At 42.3% G+C, this 23,454-nt stretch overlaps 1 protein-coding gene across 1 annotated transcript; it reads left to right on the top strand.

Moving 5' to 3' along the window:
* The first annotated feature begins 423 nt into the window (after positions 1 to 423).
* LOC115644951 (solute carrier family 40 member 1-like) lies at positions 424 to 22,530 on the top strand. The gene is made up of 8 exons (XM_030549380.1): positions 424 to 511; positions 2,147 to 2,214; positions 2,458 to 2,617; positions 3,169 to 3,284; positions 4,195 to 4,321; positions 5,349 to 5,645; positions 12,437 to 13,258; positions 19,784 to 22,530. Exons 1-8 carry the CDS (start codon positions 424 to 426, stop codon positions 20,074 to 20,076), a joined length of 1,971 nt encoding a protein of 656 aa, XP_030405240.1. The 3' UTR covers positions 20,077 to 22,530.
* Positions 22,531 to 23,454: the final 924 nt, after the last annotated feature.

The following is a 23,454-nucleotide window of genomic DNA, read 5'->3' as shown; positions in this document are numbered from 1 at the left end:
AATGGAAAGATTTTTTTTAAAATGAATGCTCATGTAGAAATGTTTAACAGTCACCTACTGCAGGGCTGAAAAGAAGTCTGGCTCATTTAGTATAAACATAGACTATCTCCTATTGTTAGAATAGTTAATTACAGCGTGCAGATATTTATTTAGTCATAGATAATTTGCACTTAGACGAAGGGTATTTAGGGAATTTATTAGTACATGTCCATTTGTTGATAATCTGGCTATAGTTGAAAGCAAAAAGTTCACATATATAATTTAAAGAATGACTTGTTTAAAGGCATACCATACTCTTCATTCAGACAATTGGAGGATCTGATTTCTCTTGAAATTAGACCTAGTGTCCCACACTTCATGCCAGAGTAGTTACAATTTGCATATATTTTCAATGCGTGTAACCTTTATTTGCAGTAAGAAGGAATGGTGGAAGACTCAGAAGACCTAAAAGACTCTGGAAGTCAGAGAATATGGACAGAAACACCCATCAGGAGAGAGAACCGATTTATTGGTAAGTCTCCCAAAGAAATGAAAATGACTGTTGCCAGGTGTAATTCTGCTGAATATTATCAGCTTGTCGTATCATTTTATCTAGCCCTGTTCCTGAACTGAAGTAATCTCTCTGCCACTTTAAATTAATCAGCACTCTATGCAATTTGGTCTGTCCACTGAACACTGCAGAAATGCGTAAGTGAGATATTTTCTCAGATATTTGTTCTTTATTCAGAAATATGAAATGACTGCCCGACTTAAATGCTGCTTAGCAACTGAATCTGTCTTCCAAATGTGCCCTTCTACTGTTTCCATATACATGACTATTCTGCCTCTCATGATGCAGTTTCAGGTCAGAAGGATGATGTGTGGGGCTACAGATTTGACAACTAAATATGAAAATGAAGTCAGAGTTCCAGGCATAAGAAGCATAACACAGTCACCCCCTCTAACTACAGACACTGATGGAGAATATGGCAGCACTTTTGAGAGACTGAGCTTTATACAGAGTGGCTCTGATATGGAGGATTAAAACACATAAATAGGCCACAGGGAAGATATACTAGACTGACTCACTAAGGGCCTGATATTTCATTGCCTTGTACCTCGTATGGGCATTTCTACCTGTGGAAATTGGGTATAAAACACTACCAGATCAGAATGATAACATTATATCCCCATCTAGCACCAGTGACTGCACAATACACCACACAATGGAGAATTATTCACTACATTGTTAGCCAGACTAAAGGTAATTCCTCAAACTGATCAATTTGATAGACAGTTAGAATAAAAGCTGCACAATGATACCTAGTATTTCCTTGAAAATAAGTATAAAAGACTTCATTTTTTAAAAATGGCTTCTGAGTTTGGTCCTTTACTTGATGTGGGTACAAAATTCCAGACATCATGAACTGCTGGAGAAAATACAGAATTTAAATAACCATCTTCCCATCTGTCCCTGCAAATCAGGTAACTAGAAGAAGTGTCTAAATGCCAACACTTGCTCCAGCATTAACTGAGAGTGCAATATTGTGGGTGCAAATTAGAGGCCTGGCATAGCCTACTTTTAAACGAGGCCCTTTGATGTTAAATGTTTGAGAACTACCAATTAATCCCATGGGTCTGACAGCCAAAAGCATCTTCCCTGAAAGCACAACACACGTGTAATTTACTTTATTGAGATTAACTGGCTATGTGCAAAAGCCCCTATGGTGAAAAGAAGAACATCATTTTTCATTTTACCTGATTTGGGCCAACATGATCTCATTTAGTCAGCTCTCTGCTTTGTTCCATCACTGGAGAGATCTTTTGGTTATCCCCATTAACGTTCTGATGTGGTGTTTTGTGCAACAGTGTTCCTGCTTGTGAGAACTGAGAGGTGTTATTCTGGTTTCCATTATGGGATATCTTGGATTAAATCTTGGCCACAGTGAAGTCAATAAGAGTTTTACCTTTGATTTCCATGAGGGCAGAATTTCATCCCTTTCGTCTGTGAATGTGTATAGTGAGACTGTACCTTCCTTCGGGTGAGGTACACTTTTTTACTTGGCTATACAGCACCAGCCTCATCAATCACACACAGATGCACATGCACCTGTGTACATACAAAATTTACTTGCAAGTTTATTTGGTTTCTATGTATGTGTTTCAGATACAGTGCTGAGCTACCTCATGGGTCCAAGGTTTCTGGTTTATGCAAGCTGTGCACTTTCTATATGGGTAAGATAAGCTCAGATAAAATTATTGCATTGTAAATGATCAAGGGAAGCCTGGTTTGAGAAGCATTTGTATTTCTGGAAGCACTGTAGTATATCTGGAAACAGAGATTTAGAAATGGATCAACTTTAAATCTTCAGTATTCAGACTGCCCCATTTTCTGTACTTTCTTTAATTTAGTCCATGGTATTGCTTTATTCTGTGAGGCTAAAATAAAAATAAAGTTTTCTCTTGTCTGTTTTTCAGGGAGATCGAATGTGGCACTTTGCCATGTCTGTATTCCTGATAGAATTGTATGGACATAATCTCCTTCTAACAGCTGGTTTTGGGTTAGTGGTGGCTGGCTCAGTACTAGTGTTTGGGGCCTTAATTGGAGATTGGATTGATAGAAAACCAAGAAATAAAGGTAATTGTCTGTATTGATTTTGATATTCCTAACTATGAGATACAAACCCCTGAATATAATTACTATCCATGTGATTCAATAATGCTTATACTGCTGTCTTCTTCAGAGTGCTTTAAAAATATTAATATTTTCTCACACTGTTTTTATTAAGGAGGGAAGCTTTTATATCATCCTAATTGAACAGAGAAACTGAGAAAGAGAGATTAAGAGTAAAATAGTGCCTAAGTGATATGGGAGCCTAAAGCCAATGCAACTTCCCCAAGGCCACAGAAGATGAGCTGGGAGTAAATCATGCCTCTCAGAATTTGCATAATGTTAAATAATGTTCCTTATGATTTAGCTCTGGTCAGAAAATAGAATTTCTGTTCTATAGTGAGAATGAGGTGTCATTCTTTGTCTTTCACACAAAGCTGAGAAATTTCTGATTAGAAAAGTCTGTTCAGGTGGCTGCTAGGGTTTTGTCAGATTGTTTGTAGTAAGTGACAGAAATTGTGAGATTCCTTTAAAATTGAGCAGATATGTATCACATCAGGAGTTGTTTCATTTTGCAGTTGCTCATGCATCGCTGTTCATTCAGAACTCCTCTGTCACTGCCTGCTGCGTAGTGCTGATGTTGGTGTTCTCTTACAAAAGCGAGATTGAGCAAATGTGGCACGGCTGGTTTACTGTAAGTGTCTATTGACCTGAGCCTTTCACAGATAAATTAAACTTTAAATATTTCAGTCTTGGGTTCTTTATGTAGGTTAATAATGCATGTAAAGTATTTGCTTTAATCTTGGAGACTGACTGTGGGCCAGAATCTCCTCTGTGCTGTGGTTGCTGTACACAGCACCACCAGCAAAGCAGCCAGAAAGCCGGTATAGTCAGCCACAGGGTATCCTCACAGACTGGATCCCATGATGGGAAAAGAGCCAATGAAGCAGCTCTTCCTCTCCCTCCATCTTCCCATCCCCCTCCTGCACCCTGGGCTGTGAGTGTAAGGCATTTCCTTGTATCCTGGTGAGCCCCAGCTGTTGTATTGCCCTTTTGGAGCTGTTGGCAGCCAGGGCAAGTTAAAGCAGCCCTCAGGGGACTGGCCCGCCCCAGGAGTGGGGGGCTTAAAGCCACCATGGCACCTGCTCCCACCCTTTAACACTCTGTATTTCTTGGCTGCAGCTGAGGATCTGGGCCTTGGTGTACTGAGCCTCTTTAACATATTTCCCTCTAGTGTTCACCCTTGATTTGAGGCAAAGCCTATACAGTCGCCTCTTGATATAATGGCAGAAGATTATCAGGTTTAGGGGCAAATTCTGCTTTCATTTACCCCTCTTTAAATCTAGAGTGACTCCACTGAAGGCAATAGGGTCACCCTGGCTTTTGGGAGGTTTAACTGAGAACAGAATCTGGCTCATAGCGTTAATGGGAAAGAAGCTCTTGCTGCTCAAATTAGCAAAAATGTACTCACTCCAGTGGCAAACTTAACCTGTCTCTGAAAGTGTCCATTTTTATTGAGACTTTGTGTAATGTTCCAGCCAGCAATAGCTGAGTAACCGTGTTTCTTGGATTCCAATCTCTGGTTTTTATTCACTTCCAACAAGGTGTTCTGTTATGCCATGGTAATCATTTTAGCCGATCTGGCAAACCTGGCAAGCACAGCGCTGACGATAACCGTTCAGAAAGACTGGATTGTGGTCATCACAGGTGATAACAGAGGCCAGCTAGCTGGTGAGCTAGATACAGTCTATGTTCATTTACATTGGAGTCAAAGCTATACTTTATTTAATAGAAGAAACATAGTTACATATTTATTTAGAAACAAGTTTTTAATCTCATTCCTTAATAAGAGTCTAAGAAGATTAAATAGAGCTGTGTTCAAAGCACTCTCTCTCAGGGGAAAGCCTTGTAATGTGTAGGTGACAAAGATTTCAGTTTTTCACCAATTTCTGGTTGGTCAGATAAAAAATAGGACTGTGCTTATTAGTAATGAGCTTTTATTAACAAGTAAAAGTAGCAAAGTTACTTAGCTTTTATTAACAAGTAAAAGTAGCAAAGTTATTTCAGGTGAAGCAACTACTGAGACTTGACAACATCCATTTAGACAGGAGTCTACATGGCACAATAGGTTGGTTACACTTGTCTTCTGCTTTGGGAGACCTGATTCAAACCCTGGCACAAATCGTAAGTGAAAGGACATATCAAAGTCTCTGTGTACCTCACACCACCACCACATATTGCAATTAGGCTTTCTTGGAAGTCTCTCTCTGGCAGCATCACAGGTCTAGATTAGGAAGGGTTCTTGTAAATCAAGATTAAAGTGCACTGCCAAAGCTGAGCAAGGAAGCATACATGTCTCTCCATGCTCTCCCAGACTCAAACCACTGTTATTAGTCCCTAGCTTTCATGAGCACATCTTTATCTGTCCTCTCTCCCGCCCAGTCACTTCATGTGGTCTTCTGTAATTTTTCATGTGGTCTTCTGTAAAATATATTGCTCTTTTTGAATAACTTAAGTGATAATTTATTATTAATATTTATTAGTTTTATCACAGTAGCACTTAGAGGCCCTGAGTGAAATTCAGACTCCATAGGATGAGATGCTGTATAACTCATATAATATGAGACAGTCCCTGCCTATAGAGTTTTTAGTGTTATTAGTCAAACAAAGGTGGAAGAATTGTCATGTCAGTACTGATGCATGTGTGTGTATGTATATATGTAGAGTGAAATGCATTCTGTTTTTACCTCATGTCTAGGAATGAATGCAGCTATAAGAAGAATGGATCAAGTCATAAATATCTTCGCTCCCCTGTCTGTGGGGCAGGTTATGACCTGGGCCTCTAATGTCATTGGCTGTGGATTTATTCTTGGATGGAACTTGATCTCTCTTCTGGTAGAATTTATATTCCTATCCAGGGTGTATCAACTAGTGCCTTCTTTGGCTGTAAAATCTCAACAGAATGCAGGAGAATATGTTATAGAAAGACAAGTGGAACTTACAAATGTGCCAGGTAAGTACTATTCAATAGGAGAACAGCCTCCCACCAACATTTAGAAAATGTACTACTATAAAATACAGGCTTACATCCAAAATGTTGAATTACACATCAAATAATTAGAGTACTAGAAGGTATCCAACGAGTCAGTCCACAGGAACTGTATGAAGATAATAAAATTACCATCAAAAGAAAAGAGAAAAGCCAAGTAGCAAATATGTGGGGGTCAATTCTCCAGATTTATGTATTAGGGTGATTTACATACACAACTCGCAATAGCATTAAGGGGGAGTTATTGTTCGAAATCTCTCATGTGGGTGTGAGAGTAGCAGAGCCTTCATTGTTTAATGCCTTGCCAGGGAGATTTAAAGACTGTTTAATGAATCCATCTGTCTGCATTATGTACTCCTTGGTATAGAGCACCATCCTGCAGCACGTCACTGAACCACTATATCTGATAGCCATTTAGAATGATGGTTGTCATAGCAATTCAAGATGCTAAAAGAAAAGAAGTCAGTGAAGAATGGTTTAATGCATGTAATCCCTAATATTCAGTTTCTTTTTGTCACTCTCTTTAAAAGAGCATTGTATCCCCAATGACCATCTTCCTGTTTTAGTGGTTCTCCATGGGGTCAATTCCTGCCTCATTGCACATGGCCATCTCCTACTAATGACAATGGAAGTTATGCATTAGTACTGTTGCCCATTTTTGACCTGAACCACTCATCAAAGTTTGGGCCCTTCAGATGTTCTAGCTGGAGGGAGAAATTGGTGATAGTCAGGTATGCAATTCTGTTTATATGCAAAGTCCTGCCTCTCTTAACACAGGAGGAATCAAGTAAGAAAAGGATCAGTTTCTTAACTTACAGAGTTCAAGTTTCTTTAGCCAACACCCAGCCCCAAAGCGCTCTCTCTAGCTTCTTCCAGGGTCACACTGTGCTTACAGGCTCCTGCTTGACTTTTCTTGCCTTTCTTCCTCTGCCTCTCTCTGTTCTTGTCTGCCATATCAGTAATTTCAATAGCAGTGTTTTTTCTCACACTCTCATACACACATACCCAAAACAATACTCAGCCCAAAAGCTCCTCAGCAGGTTCACACACACCTTTTGTTTTTGGTGGGGCTTATGTTTACAGTGATGTTAATTGAAAGAGTGAGTTCACACTTATCAATCTCAGTGGGGTTTTAACCCAACCCATAACAAGGTTTCACCAGACTCATGCCAGGAGACTAGATCACTTAAGACAACTCCTCTGACATCGACCTTACTTCTTGGAGCCAGAGGTGAAAGTAAGCTGGTACGGCCTGGTATGGTGTACCAGCAAGAGCCAGTACACCATTCCGGACCAGACCGGCTGGTGATTTAAAGGGCCTGGGGCTCCCCGCAGCGGCCGGAGTCCAGGGCCCTTTAAATCGCCTCGTGAGCCCTGCTGCCAGAGCCCTGGGATAGTGGCAGCAGGGGTCCGAGGATGATTTAAAGGTCCCGGAGCTCCCAGCTGTAGTCAGAGCCCCAGGGTCTTTAAATCTTGATTTTAAGGGCCTGGGGAATTTAAAGGCCCCGCCTCTTCTGGTTGAGGCCACGCCCCCTGCTCAGGACTCCGGAGAACCAGTAAGTCCTTTGTTACTTTCACCCCTGCCTGGAGCTCAGCCTTACTAATGCTAATCAGCAGATGCAACATCAATGGGGGTGAGTCTGTACTAGCAGGTAGTATTGGGACATAATACTACTTGATGCTTTTAGACATTTTAAGAAAAAAGACAGTAAAATCACAAATTAGGTCAACCCATGTTAGGTCCACACTACCCTCCTGTCAGTGGTGTGCGTCCTCACCAGGAATGCTTCCACTGACTGAAGAGGGGCAGAGTGGGGGGCTGAGAGCCAGGTATCAGCTCCAAACATTTCCCCATTAGGAGTCACTTCTCACCTCCCTGCTCCCAGATGAGAGTGAGGGGAAGCCACCCAGGCTTTCTCACCTCTGGTAGGGAGATCTGTACCTAGAGTCCAGTGGTCTGTATTGTTCCCAATGGGGAGGTGGGACCATAGGGCAGCAGGGCTCCCAATAGGGAGCCTGGGCTGTACCCCAAGCTGGGAGCCTAGGTGACAGGTAGCTTGGAGCAAAGACCCAGCAGCAGCCCAGCTGGGGAGCCAGCTTGCTCATCAATTTCACAACTCCAGCCATGAAATTGACAAGACAGCCAACAGCTGATGTAAGTAACATGCGGTGTCTACGCAGACACTGTGCCGCCCTAACTACCCCGACATAAGCCTTCCTCTTGTGGAGGTGGAGTTATGATGTCAGTGCAGTAGGGCACTTATATCAGTGGGAGCAAGTCTGTAGTGTGTACACTGACAGGTCAACATAAGCTGCTTTGTGTAAACCAAGCCTTACAAATTTGGTGCAGGGATGATTAGCTGAAATCCATTATACTAACCTCCACTCCCCAAGCTCTTGTATGTGATATTCAAGCTAACACATTGTTCTCACTGAGGAAAAGTATCCTGTGCAATTGTTCACTCCCTACCACTTAGGACAGTCTTTATCCATTATTGATGAAGAATTTTTTTTAAATACCAAGCAAACCACCTGCAGATAGACATCCTGTGAGATTCAGCTACAGATGTGCCTGTTCAGCCTGGTCTACCTTTTAGATCAGAGGTAGGCAACCTATGGCAAGTGGGCCGAAAGCAGCACGAGAGTTGATTTTCAGTGGCACTCACACTGCCCGGGTCCTGGCCACCAATCCAGGGGACTCTGCATTTTAATTTAATTTTAAATAAAGCTTCATAAATATTTTAAAAACCTTATTTACTTTACATACAACAATAGTTTAGTTATATATTATAGACTTCTAGAAAGAGACCTTCTAAAAACGTTAGAATGTATTACTGGCACGCGAAACCTTAAATCAGAGTGAATAAATGAAGACTCGGCACACCACTTCTGAAAGGTTGCCGAACCCTGTTTTAGATCAAGATGGCTACATAGCTCAAGGCGGTGAAAAATTTCATACTCTGACTGCAGAAGTTAGATCTATCTACTAGATGTGGCTAGGCCGACAGAATAATTCTTCCATTGACCTAGCTGCCTCCTCCATAGGCACCGAGTTTCTAGCCCAGGCCCACGCTTCCTCCCAGGCCCTACCCCCCGCATCTTCCTGCCCCAGCTCTGGCCCCACCCCACCTCTTCCTGCCCTATTCCCCCCCTCCCCCAAATGCTCCTGGTGCTAACTCCTCCCCCCACCTTCTCTCAGTGCCTCCTGCATGCTGCAGAACAGCTGATCCCAGCACCTGCCGCCTGCCATGGAGAGGGGGAGTAGCTGATTGGTGGGGCTGCCGGTGGGGGGGAGGGGCCGGGGAAGATGGGCAGGTGGTGATAGTGGGTGCTAAGCACTCTTTTTTTTCCCCTAGGGGTCAGTGCCTATGACCTCCTCTTGGAAAGATGGATTAACTACCTTGACAGAAAAACCCTTTCTGGCAATATCGGAAGTGTCTACATTACAGTGGCACAGCTGCAGTGCCATAGCTGTACTGCTGTAGCCACTGTAGTGTAGACATACCCTCTGTTGACTATACTAATGAGAACATACTAGCCATCCACAAGTGGGTTTTTTTTGGTAAGGACAGGCATCTCTATGTGTGGGGTAGATGGCAGGAATAGCAGAGGGGGAGGTGAATGGGATTACAGGAGTGGGGGTTGAATAGGAGAAGAGGGGAAGTGAAGAGGAGTCAGAGGGATGGACAGTTAGATAGGAACACAGAGTGATGGGGGAGGAGCCAGGGAAGGGGTGAAGAGACTGGATAGGAGTAGAAGGAGAGGGAACAGGAAAGCTGAGGGAGTGGGGTAAGGGGTTGGAGGAGCAGAGGGACACAGGCACAGCCCAGGGTCACAGTGGTAGAAGGGTCTAACCATTAGAACATGCTCCCCTACAAAACCTGGAATTGAATCTAGGAGTCCGGAGTATCTATTCTGTTTTCAGCAAGTAGCTGTGAAACCCACTGGCAAAGTGTGTGTCTCATTCCCCACTCTGCTTGCTTCACACATAACAGCCTACTACGGCTACTAGTTATTCTATTAGCTCAAGTGGTAGAGGTCCATGCAGTGAGTCTAACAGTTCAAATCATGTTGCTGATCCAAGCTGCGGGGAGTGGGAGTGTCAGTATGCTTCCACATGATAGAATTTCAGTGTTTCCACTTTGTACTTAGGTTTCGAACATTACATTAAAAAAGAAACTACATTAACAGTATGCTAAGGTTGTATAGTTGAGCACACATTAGGAAATGCCAGAATTAAAGTTACCTAGGGAATCTTAATTTGACCGTCTCATGTGTATGCGTTATGACATAGTCTTCAGTGACATGATCACATACTAATTTTTCCCATAGGGACCCCGGCCTCATTCAGTGTTCTGGGGAAGAATCATGGCTGTGTATCCCTCCCTACCTCTGCCACAGAGTTCCTATACATGCTGGACAAATCACCTAAACCAAAACAGGGCTGCCCAGAGGATTCAGGAAGCCTGGGGTCTTCGGTGGTGGGGGTCCCCGTGGCCGAATTACCGCTGAAGACCCAGCACTTTGGTGGTGGGTCCCCGGGTAGAAGGACCTCCCGCCGCCGAATTGCTACCGAAGACCTGCCCCAGGACCCACCGCTGAAGTGCTGGAAGGACTCCCTGCTGTGGGTCTTCAGGCACTTCGGCAGCGGGTCCCAGAGTGGAAGGAGCCCCCGCCGCCAAATTGCCGACGACGACCTGGAGCGGAAGAAACTCTGGGGGCCCAGGCCCCGCAAGAGTTTTCTGGGGCCCCCAGAGCAAGTGAAGGACCCCGCTCCAGAGGCCCTGAAAAACTCTCGTGGGGGCCCCTGTGGGGCCTGGGGCAAATCGCCCCTCTTACCACCCCCTGGGCAGCCCTGAACCAAAATGTTCACAGGTGACCACTAACTGTGTATTCCTAATTTTCTGGATGCCCAGCACCTGAGACCAGGTTTGCAGAAGTGTTCAGCATTCACAGCTGCAACTGGAGTCAATTGAGTCTATGCTTTGAGTACGTTAAAGTGACAGAAAATGCTAAGTGCCCTGAAAAATCGTGACCTAGTTGTTTCAAGTTGGACACCCAAAAATAGTGGATACTCTAGACATTTTTGGCCTTGATCTCATTGTGTCTCAGTTCCCGATCAGTAAAATGAAGATGATAATAGCTCCTAATCTCACAGAGTTGTTGTGAAGATAAATGAATTAAAGTTTGTGGAGCACTCAGATACTATGGTGAGCACACTCCAGAAACATCCATGAGGCAATTAATAATTTTGTATTCAGTGCAGCATTTGGATGATGTGTGTTAAATAAGTCCTTGGACCACACATTGAATGAAGAGGATAAAAAGAAATATTGAATTAACACCCATTTACTGAACAAGGTACTGGATCTTGTGGAAAAAATATGGAATCATGTAATTAAAGACTGTATCATAATGCATATGCACTAAGGGATTGAATTAAGGTTGCAATGAAAGCATTTATTCTGGCATTTTCTAACTTTTGAGTGCTTGAGTGCCATCCTTAATACTCTTTTAATGTAGTTATTTTTGTATGACGCATAAGATATATATTTATGCACTGAAATATGAGCCTCACAATGACATTTTTACAATCATTTTTCTCACACACAGGGTAATTAGCACTTAGCACTTACATTTTCAAAGTACTCTACAAACATTAATAGTAATTAAACTAAACTTACTCTTGATGGATGATATATTCACTTAGATGGAATTAGCTGGAGAAAACTGAAACTGACTATAAATATGAGAATAATTTACATTTTCTGAAAACTCATTCTTTCATAGAAAAAAGTATCATGTGCCTTTAAAAAAATGAAATACCTTTGATGGGGCAAGTAAACGTGCATATATATTACAGTTGCAGTTATAGTGCTCTACACCTTCAAAGTTCTTTGTAAGAACTAAATGTCAAATCCTCACAAAAGCCCTAAAAGTTTGAAAATAGTATTATCTCGCTTCTACACGTGGGAAATCTGAGAGAGACATAAGTAATTTACCCAGGGACTCAGTATTAGCACCAAAATTATAACTCAAGAGTTTCTGGGTCCTAATCTTCTCCTCAGCTCAGTAGATCATAGTCATCACTTTTAGTTCCAATAACAGAGCTTAAAAACAATCTTAAGGAACTTAAACTTCTAAATATCTTCCAAAATATGCACAGTAAAGTTAACCATGATACATCTGAGATGTATCTAATTTACCTTTAAATCTTTATTTTGTAGTTGTATTGAAACACCATTCTTTTTTTCTAAGCTTGCAATATAGATGATGATGAACTGGATATTGGGTTTCCAGCCAATGTTTCTTTTTTGTGTGTGCAATAAATCCCATACTGGATCTGGTGCCATTTTGAATGTCTGAACCAAAAGAGTAGAAACAGAGCCAGAAACTTTTACTTAACAAGTTCCCCCTTAAGTTCATTAGTTCTGATTAAAACTTGATTTGCCTGACCTTACTTTAACTTTATTTTGGGGCGGGGAGGGAGGGATTGGTGGCAGCAAACAGACAAACTAGTATGAGATGTTTTGTTCCTGTTTCAAATATTTTGGCTTAACCAATATATAGACAGTGTCAATGGCATGCTTTCATAATGTAGCTACCAACACAGTAGAGAAACTTGTGATTCAATTTGTCATGTCACTCTCTGGACAAGATGTAAGGCTATGCCTTCCACCCGAAAAGGTCAAATGAAGTAATTCAGGGCTAATTAATAACAGTTCCACTTTCAACTCCCTTTGGTTGATGCTTCCAAATGCCTTTAATCTTTGCCTTCTAGCAGCTGCTTTGAACAGATCAGTCGGGGTCCACTCTTCCTAAGAAAGCACGAATTCTTATTGCAGCTTACTGCACAGTGGAGCAGTTGCCACCAGAACCATTAAAACCTTCTGACTGGTATTTTACAGGGGATCTTCCCATTTGCTCAGCTGTTGTTGAATTCATCAACAAACCTGGGATTCCAGAGGCACCGACGGAGCAGAAATCCAGTCCTGAAATGCAACGCAAGTCAGTCACAAAACTGCCTCTTTGCTTCAGAAAAATGCACAGGATGCTGTGTACGTGCAGAGATGGCTGGAAAGCATATTATAGGCAGTCTGTCTTTTTAGCAGGCTTGGGTTTAGCCTTCTTGTACACCACAGTGCTTGGCTTTGACTGTATCACTACAGGGTACGCCTACACGCAGGGGATCAGTGGCTCTCTTCTCAGCATACTCATGGCACTTTCTGCCTTCTCAGGACTAATGGGCACAATTTTGTTTACTAAGCTAAGGAAACATTATGGCTTGGCTGTCACAGGAGTCGTATCCAGCCTCCTCCATGTAAGCTGTTTAATGCTGTGTGTGTTTTCAGTCTTTGCCCCCGGCAGTCCTTTTGACTTGGGTATTTTCTCTCTTCTCACAAGTAAGAACTCTTCCTTAAACCAAGAGACACTGCAAAAGAACCAGCTGCATATTTACCCATTCCAAAGAAACATCAACCAACCCATACTGCCAGATCGTTCTTCAATTCATTGGACTAATAACACAGTGCTGTTGGACAGCATGCATGGGAGCGATCACCCAGAATCCTATATTTCAATCATTCTCTTGTTCTCAGGGGTGATACTAGCCAGAATTGGTAAGTATACATGCAATTTGCCACCACATGTGGAGTCACTTCACTGGGTAAATGATTCTATAAACAAAAAACAGATGTGATGATCTCTGTTACATGTGGCCCACATCATCACAGTATTGACTATCTCATAGTCTAATATATTTATTCTCACCACACTCCTGTTAGATAGGGAAGTGCTGTTATTCCCATTCTACAGATGGTGTCGGGATTCTGGAAGAAGGTAGGCAGGACTAGTGGCAGGAGCTTAAGAGTTGGAAACTGAAGCCAGGGTCAGAGTCAGAGTCAGAGTCAAGAGTTGAGCTTCCGGTCAAAGCCAGAGTCCGAGTCAGGAGTCAAGCTGAAGGTCAGGGTCAGAGCCAGAGTCAGGCCGAGGGTCAATACCAACTATCAAGGTCAGTATTGGGTTTCCGGTGGGGGGTTGATTGGGAGGCAGAATCCAAGTCAGAGCCAAAGTCAATACCTGAAGACAATTCAGAAGGAGAGCAGTCATGGCAGCTAGCTAGGGATACATATTGTTGCCTGGACACTTCCTGGCATGTCCCAGGGGCTTATATAAGATACAGGATCCAATGTGGGATTGCTAAAAGAACTGTCAGTTGGATTACTCGAGGTGGGACTTCCCGTGGCATGCAGCCTCTGCAAATTGTGGATCACAGGGGTCAGCTAGGTTCCAGCTACTCCTAGGTGGCAATGTGGGGATGTTGATTAGCTGGGAGCCCTGCAGGCTCAGTATCAAGTCCTGCTGATCCTTACAGATGGAGAACTGAAACACAAGGACTAGCCCAAGGTCACATCAGAAGTGTGTGGCACACCAGGGAATCAAACCATCCTCTCCAGCTGCCAGGCTCGAACCCTAACCATTGGACAATACTTCCGCTTACATGGTAGCAATGCATTTTATATATATATATATATATATATATATATATATATATATATATATATATATATATAATTGCTACTAATTTACTAATACAGTAACTTTCTTAAGTATTAGGATGTAGTACAAACATATATAATAGGCTTGGAAACAGAAATAACTAGGAACAAAATCTCTCTAATCTAATCTTAAGAACAGAATCATTTGAGCAAATGGACGTTCCATTGGCTTAGAACCAGTCAAAAAAATCCCTGTACATGAAAGCACAGAATGTACAACAGCAGTTGTGCCAGACTGCTGTATTTTTAAATATGTAAGTAGCAGAATTAGTGATTAGTACTTAAGGTAAGAAAATTCAGATAATTTAATATGAATCTCCTCACAGGTAGCACCATTCCACAAACAAAGGTTTGTAATGGGGGGCGGGGGGCAGGAGAGGATGTTGAGGCTTCTAAAGAGATGCCATTTGGCATGAAATCACTTTCTAGTCAGAACTTTCAGAAAGATTATCCTGTTTTTCATCAAGTTAATGACTGTATATGTATAAACATACTTAACTTACTCTGGGGCTGGTGGAAAGTGAGGGCCTAATTAAGGATGCTTAGCACCTTGGCATAGCAGGTACTAATTTTCAGAGCCTTGTAACTGTATTTCTGCTCCACTATTCAGAACCTTATTTTTAAATATGAATGCAAAGTAGTTGATTGTGTGGTATAGGGATTTTTATTAATTGTAGCAGCCTTGCATGGAGCTGCCTTATAAACATGATTTTACTACTATGACATTTCAGGGAACAATCCAGACCAGTGAGAGGTTGTCACCCCTGCCCTGCAACCTACGATGCCTCACAGTGCTTTGCTGCTGTAGCTCCCCACCTGGGCTCCTCACATACAGCCAAACAGCATGCAGGTCACAGCCTGAGTGTCGATGTGTAGCTGAATCCTTCCAGTCACACTTCAGTCACACTCTGGTTTCCATCAGCCTCGGTTATCAGTTGTAGGGTGGCCCAAACACACTTGCAGTCCTGAATTTCCCCCCAAAAATGTATGTTTTGCACTATCCAGCCTCTCCTGGACAGTTCAGATATTTTAGGACCATAGCCGCTCTAAGGGAATCAATGTCCAACGGTTTGCTACTTTAAATGGAATAATCCACACCGCTCAGTTTAACACAACACTGGGTTAATTTTGATTTAAGGAATAAAACATATTTATTTAACTACAAGGAGATAGGTTTTAAGTGAGTACAAGTGTAAGGCATTCAAGTCAGAAATGATTACAAGAGAAATAAATATAAAATGCTTCCTATACTAAAACTTAACAAACTAGACTCAAGGTGAAGTCCCTTACCACATGTTTCCGGTAACATTGCTGACCAAATTCTCAGGCCAGGATCTGCTCCCAAAGTTCAAAGGCTGTTTCTTTTGTCGTCTTAGGTGAGAGAGAGAAAGAGAGAGAAAACTTGGGGTGTTTTTGTCCCTCACTTTATAGTCCAGTCCCCCTTTCCTGCTGTGAGGATGAGTCATGGAGTGTTGTGGTGAAAGAGGTTCCATGCTGTTGTTTGCTAAAATGTAGATTACTCTGTTATTGCCATCCTTCTTTGCCAAAGAACAGCCACTTGACAGATGATGGCCCATCAATTTTGATGACATATGGCTAGAGGCATCAGCTTGTCCTGTCTCTTTGAGAAATTGGTTTATCCAGACTAGTCTGGTAAACACACTTCAGACCTGATTTCAACTTATGTTTATAACTTTACATATAATGTTACTACACACATTTCATCACGATATTACTGACCAGCGAGTTACTAGTTTTCAAATAATATCACAAGGCATATTTTGTACAAAGGGTATTACAATAATGTGTGAGGTGTGAATACAGGGGTGTATTCAGTCACAACTATATTTTGTGTATTCATACTGCATCCATATTGAGATGCCTTTAAATAATCCTTCACTATCTGTTACCCAGGATTACGTGAACTGCTTGTCAATAAAATGTAATTTTAGTTTATCTCATGCACATGCCAATTCAGCATGTTCTTCAACTATTTTATGCAGATAGTACATGTCATTTATGCATTTGAGTCTTCATTAATAGACATCTAGCAAATATTTCTAGTCAGTTTGACTGCCTTTAGCATATCTGTGTTTTAATGAAACAATTATGTTGCATTCTCAGGATTTCCCCATGAAATTATTGGTAGGGCTCTCAGAGGAACAACACTGATCTACATGACAATGACATTTCATGCTACTATTATAGCATTGCTAGCCGACTTAAATTTAGCATTTTCATGGAATCCGAAGTATGCTGCAGAAATAGAAAAGATGGGGGGAGAAGTAGCATCACAAAGACAATACTACTTCTATAAATCTTATTTTAGTAAACCAAATTACAAGGTGTGGGGCGGAGGGAGGAATTCGGTGATCCTCAGCATGCTAGCCTGTCACCACTGGAGGTCTAGGTTCAAATCTTTATTAATTCATAAGTGAAGAAAGGTAGTCTCATTTCAGTGCAGGGCTGGTGCAACCATTTAGGCAAACTAGGCGGCTGCCTAGGGCACCTAGTGGTTGAGGGCGCCTAAAAGCCCGCTCAGGCGAGGAGGTGGAATGGAGGTGAGCTGGGGCAGGGGGGAGGGGTAGGCAGTCCGCAGTAACGGGGGGGAGGCAGCGCGCACAGGGGAACCGCTCCCCACCCCAGATCACCTCCACTCTACCTCCTTCACTGAGCACACAGCCCCTGCTCTAAGTCTCCTCCAATCAGCACCGCAAGCCTGGAAGGGGAGGAGAATTAGAGCAGCCCTGGTGTGCTCAGTGAAGGAGAGCTGGGGCAGGCTCCCTGGGTGGGGTCAGCTGCTGCGGTGGGCGGGGTCAGCTGCAGTGGAGGGAGGCGGGGTTAGCTTCCAGGGGGGGCTCCCTGGGCGATGTTAGCTGCCATGGAGGGCAGGGTTAGCTGCTGCGGGGGGGGGGAAGGGAGTTAGCTGCTGTGGGGAGGTGGGGTTAGCTTCTGCAGGGGGGAGGGGGTTAGCTGCTGTGGAAGGGGGCGGGGTTAGCTTCTGCGGGGGGGGTCCCTTGGCTGGGTTAGCTGCCGTGGAGGGGGGGGCTTTCAAGAGGGAGTAGCTGCTGCAAGAGGGGGCTCCCCAGGTGGGGGGAGTGGGTTAGCTGCAGTGGCAGGTGGGGTTAGCTGCTGTGGGGGGGGCCTCCTCAGGTGGGAGGGGAAGGTGGGCATGGTTAGCTGCCACCACGAGGGGTGGGTGGGGTTAGCTGGGGGGGTGGCGCAAGGTGGAAGTTTCACCTAGGGTGCGAAACTTCCTTGCACCGACCCCGTTTCAGTGCCATACTTAGTTTTCATCCACAAAACTATAATTGTTATAAACTGGCAGCCTGTTCAAGAGCAGGCCATGTTGGAATAGCAAAGTCACTGTATGTTAGCAAATAGCTGTGTACTGAAGCCAATGGAGATTGTATCATGAAGAACTGTGGTTCCTACATGCATGCTCTCAGTCTATACCGGGCTCTAACCTATTGTGTTAGTACAACAGTTTTAATGAGCACTAACTTTACACACAGCAATTAAAAGGACAGAGAAGAAAAACAAAACCAAACAAGCCTACCTTGTATTCCTGAACTAAATAACGGTGCAGTGGAATTATCCAGTGAGTCTAGTCATGTTTTTTTTTAAAAAGTTTAGTGCATTTTAAAATATAAATTTGGTACATCCCTTGCATATTATTTTTATTTCATGTAACAAGTCTTTTTTTTTACTTTGTTTTGATTTTATAAAAGTCTAAACGTATTATGGAGGGATTGGTAACTATAGTTAAGGTTGCGTTATGAACATAAAACAAGGATCCAACCCTGTATGGTAAATATGCATGTCCTCCCCCAAATGACAGCACTTGCTCTTTGAATACACAATTTTCTGTCAAGCTACAAATAAATTGGGTAATTAGTTTAGGAATTAAAATTAATTGAAAAAGGGGCCTTTAAGAAATGTAGTGTCAGATCTCTTTTCATTAACAAAAATGATTTAGTGGTCATTTTTTCCTGTTGTGCATAAATGAAAATTTCTCCTTCATGAGAAGCTGAAAGATACAATAGTTTACTTTAGTTCAAGATTTCCGTGAAGAGCTACTCTGTTTCAAAATGGCTGACATCTTCTATTGTTCTAAGTAAGGCCAAAACTACAGTTTCCCTCGGTGGCCATTTTGGGAATTGTGTAGAACTCTCTTGATTGAGTGTGTCTGCCTCCTTGCAGCCAAGGAAGCCATCATCTTTCCTATGGGCAGCTGTGCCTTCAGTGCCATTGAGAACATTAGAAGGTGGCCATTTTGAAAGAGGGCAATTCGTCATGACAACTATAATTTATGATGAATTACAAGGAAAAATTACCATTAATCAAAAGAAAAAAAATCAAGCGCACAAGAACTCAATGAGTTTTAAGTGTATGGAATGTTTGAAGAGTCTGACAGGGCAGAGCTAAGTTGCTTTGGTTTCCCTAATTGTACATTTTTATACTTCACTGTGAATTTTCTAAGTTTACAGTGCTTGGTTTTGAGATCATTACAATATCCCTTTAATGTAGTTTACCCTAAATTATTGATATATACTCACAACATTAACTACATTTTAACACAGTTTTTGTCTGGGAATTATACTAAATATGAACACAAAAGTAGTAGAAAAGTTACATGAAGGATGTCAAGAGTTTGACTAAACAAAGACAGAGCTGAGATGGCCCTTCCATATTTTAACTTGCAGTTTCCCCATGTAATTCTTTTTATATCACTCAGAATGATATCTACTATCATAGAATATCAGGGTTGGAAGGGACCTCAGGACCCAAGAGATACTATCATAGAACCTTGCTAATCTGCACTAATAATTAATACCCCCATTACAAATTTTTAGGAAAAAGGGAAATGAGGAGGTAATGCATTATGAAATGCACATTCTTATTTTAACAATTGAAATTAATTTCTTACAAAATGGTAGATTATGTATTATAGACTTTAGTATTGTGAGGCCTCATAAAAGCACCTTCCTAGTAATCCTTTCCTAAGAAGGGAGGAGAAACTAGTTTTTGTAGGTACAGTGTAAGGTATGTGCATTAGAGAAATTCCATGTACTGTATTATAATTTAAAAAAAAATTCTCTAAGGTGAGTGACTCCTTCAGATGGGATATAAAAGAACAGAATTATATAGTTATTCTAGTGATATTACAATGGCTATTTTAAGGTCATTACGCTCTTAGCTTTTTCACAATTCTTCCATCACTAAAGTAGGGGTATTTAACAGGAATCACTGGTTTATCATCTGAATATTGATGGACATAGCCACAATAGGAAGTGTGGCTCAGTGGACTTCCATATGAGGGTAGCCTGCTATAGCTCTCCTAATTTGAAATCACTGAATTTAAAGATGGAGGCTGGGAACCTTTTAGGGTATTTGGTCCTTACCCTGCTGATAGTGGACAGCTACTTACAATCTATTTTCTTGTGCAATATTCAATGTAGTTTTAAATGTTTTACATGGATGGGGCTTTCCGTTCCCTTAGGAGAATATTATGCAATCCAAAGGACAAATTTGTGCACAACTTACAGCACTTGGGTTTTATAATAAAACGCTGTTCTCTTGCAGGTCTTTGGTCATTTGACTTGACTGTGACCCAGCTTCTTCAGGAGAACATTCCAGAATCAGAGCGTGGGATAGTCAATGGTGTGCAGAGCTCTATGAACTACTTGATGGACCTTGTACATTTCATTATGGTTATTCTAGCTCCTCAACCGCAACAATTTGGGTTGCTGGTGATAATTTCCTTACTGTTTGTGATAACGGGGCATGTCATGTATTTTATTTATGCTAAAAAATATAAAATTAAAGAAACTGTGATACAAACAACAGGGAGGAAGCCACAGAATCCCTGTGTCTGAAAGTCTCATAATCCTTTATTTTAAAATTATCCTATCATTCATGGAGTATAGGTTATTTGCATAAAAATGTTGACTAAACTCAACACACTAGCCAAAATGTTCCTCTGTTTCTATTTCCACCTCAAACACACTGCTATATCATGAAAAATAAAGAACAAAATACTAACTGGAAGACTTATTTTAAAACACTTAAAGATTGTGTTTTTTAAAAGACAGTCTCATTTCTGTATCTGCTCAGTTTTTACAATCAACTCTTTGCAAGGACACACAAAGCTTATTCTCAGGGTTCCAGAAGAAAATGACAAGGTAACTATTTTTCCCTTTGTTATCCATATGTAGAGAATATTAAAACAGAATTCACAATTTGCACATCACAACCCGCCCTTCCTAAGCAAATGATACTGTAGTTATTTTTTTAACCATCTTTTCCATCACACAAGATGGAGCAACAGGAATGTGTCTTCCTAGATAGTTCATAGAAACCAATAACTTAGTTACAGCCAGCACATTGTGTTCAACTTATCACTAAGAAATTCTGTATTTTTTATTTTGGACTGGCCAAATACTGACCCCTGTATTGCATATAAATATTTTCCCCTTATTTGAAATGTTCATTGAAGTTATTATACTAGGTGATTTAGGGTTTTTTGCAGCACCTCTTTTTTTCCTACTTTGATTTTATTTTTTAATGTGAAAAACTAGCTCAGCATCCAACTGTTCAAACAAGTTAGTGACTGCATGGGCAATCATTTCTTCACTAAAGCTTTCTTGAATGCAGTTTCTCTTTTTTAAAAATAAAGTGATGTTTTCAAAGTTTAAATATGTGGCTGTGTATGTTGGTCAAATTACTATTGGGTAACGTGAGCATAAAACAGGCTATAAGTATGGTTTCCTATAAAGACTTGATCATGACATGGAGTTTTCACTCCTTGAGAAAGAAGCACAGAGCATCTTAGTGGAGAGAGCATATGGGAATTGGATGATCTCGTCCGTATTCCCGACTCTGCCAGTTGCATTCTGGGTAACCGGCAAGTCACATCACCTCTCTGTGCCCATTTCCCCAGCTGTAAAATGGGGATAATGATCTAGACCTCCTTTGTAAAATGCATAGATATAGATATAGATCTATCTATCTATCTATCAAAAAATAAGTAAACCATGTGGATTCTCTTTTGTGAATAATATGTGGCTGCTAATACAGTGAGTCACCCACTCCCCCGTTCACATCTTTATTTAAACTCACACAGCACAACATTCTCCCTTTGTCAAAGAAGCAATTGTAAAGTGGGGTTTATCGAGCACCAGAGTAATTAGAGTAGTGGGGAACGGGTGAAAGTACTGTCAGCTATGAACACAAGGGACTAACCGGTATTTTAAATTCCTGTAACTGAAAGTAATAAAAATAGCTTCCAGTTCAAGTCTGCCCTCCAATGGTTTTAAAGGAATATTGCTAATAAATCTTGGTGAAGTGTTATCTTGAGGGTGAGAAGAACTAACTTGAAGGAAGTTGATATGACTTGTTAATTAACAAGGTTTATTAGTATTCAGTGTTTCACTTTTTACTGTGGCAATTTGCTTTCTGAGAATCTCTGCTTTCCCTGTAGGTCATGGGTACTGAAGTCTCGAATAGACTCTCTGGCACATTATGAGCTTCAGTCATACTAGTATTTTATTCCTTAACCTAACAAACAGAATTGAAAGTAATCGCTCTATGCATCCGCCTACTCCATCTGAATAGAATGGAGGCAGGGGAAGTGAGGGGAAACTGTTTTGCAAGAATGCAGCTATTGTTTCTAAGGTGTGTTACATATTGTTATGGAACCATAGTACATTAAGGTAATATTATAGCTACATATATACTTCAGATACTGCCATGTTAAAACAGACTGGTATCAATCTAGTTTAGCATCCTTTCTCGAGCAGTGGTCTGACACCTGATGCCTGAATGGACAGTATAAAAACCTTTATTATTATATTTAAACTTACTTTAAAGGAAAGAAAATTCCTTCTCAACTCCCACAGTAAATTAGCTTTTACCCCAAAGCATGAGGGTCTTTTCCTTCCTTCATTTTTTAATTAACCTCTTAATTTAGATGCTGTCTAGGCTAGACTTACTGATATATACATCTGTCTAGCCACTATTTAAATCCCAGGGTAATATTTGCTTTAGGAATGCAAAGGCTACCCCTGCATGCAGATGTCATCCAGCTGAAAGCTACCTGGTGCATCTATCTCCCCATCTACTCTCCTGTCTATAAGCCTTGCATGAACAATAAAACAGAACAGAAGTAAGAAAACAGAGGTAAACACTAGACAAAGCATAAAGTCACAAGTGGCCTTGTAAATAACATGTTCTTAGTAGATAAAGAAATAGTAAGAAGAGTTAATGTGTGATAAACTTGCAGCTGCAGCTTTGCTTACTAGCATACGTTGTAGCTTGTGGAAAGTTCATGATCTGTACAGAGAGTGGTACAAAAATTAGTAGACTAATCATAAAGTGACATTAACCAATATTATTAAGTAAAAGAGTGTATATAACGGGTTGGCAACCTATGGCACGCATGCCACCTTTGGCACGTGAGCTGATTTTGCCTGGCACGCGGCTGCCAGCCAGAGTCCCGGCCGCTGGCCCCGCTCAGCTGAGTGAACAGAACGCGAGGCTGGCAGGAGGCTGAGTGGGGCCAGTAGCCGGGACCCAGACTGGCAGCAGGTATGCCCCCTGGCTGCCCCCTCACCATGCTCAGATTCTGTGGCTCCCAGGAGTGTGAGCCGCCTGGGCGTGGGGCCCTGAGCCTGCTGCTGGAGGGGCAGCAGTGGCCAGGAGCCGCAGAGCCCAAGCGTGGCAATGGGGAAGCTGGGGGGCGCATGGGGACCTCTGCCCACATGTATCTGCTGCAGAAGCTCCCCAGGGGGGCACCAGGCCGCACCCCGGGCAGGCTACCCCCACGGTTCCCCCCTCAGCGCGCTTGGATTCCGCGGCTCCCGGAAGTGTGAGCTGCCACCGCCGCTGCCCCTCCCGCAGCTCCCCCCCTCCCACTGCCTCAGCACTCCATGTGGAGTTTTGCCTTCACATGGAGCCAGCGTCTGACCAGCATGGGTATGGTAAGTGGAGTCCCGGCGGGCAGTCAGGGAGCAGGGGGAGGGTTGGATGGATTGGGAGTTCTGGGGATCCTGTCAGGGGGTGGGGAGTGGTTGGATGGGGATGTGAGAGTGTGGATAAGGGTTGGGGCAGTCAGGGGACAGGTAGGGGGTAGGGTCCTAGGGGGGCAGTTAGGAGGGGGCAGTCAGGGGACAAGGAGCGGCGGGGGTTGGGGGTTCTGACAGGGGCAGTCAGGGTTGGAAGTGGGAGAGAGTGGATGGGGGCAGGGCTCTGCCCTC

This window comes from Gopherus evgoodei, chromosome 2, assembly GCF_007399415.2.
Source record: "Gopherus evgoodei ecotype Sinaloan lineage chromosome 2, rGopEvg1_v1.p, whole genome shotgun sequence".
Lineage (NCBI taxonomy): Eukaryota > Metazoa > Chordata > Testudines > Testudinidae > Gopherus > Gopherus evgoodei.
The sequence above is the reverse complement of the archived record's forward strand: the minus strand, read 5'-3'. Positions and strand labels throughout refer to the sequence as shown.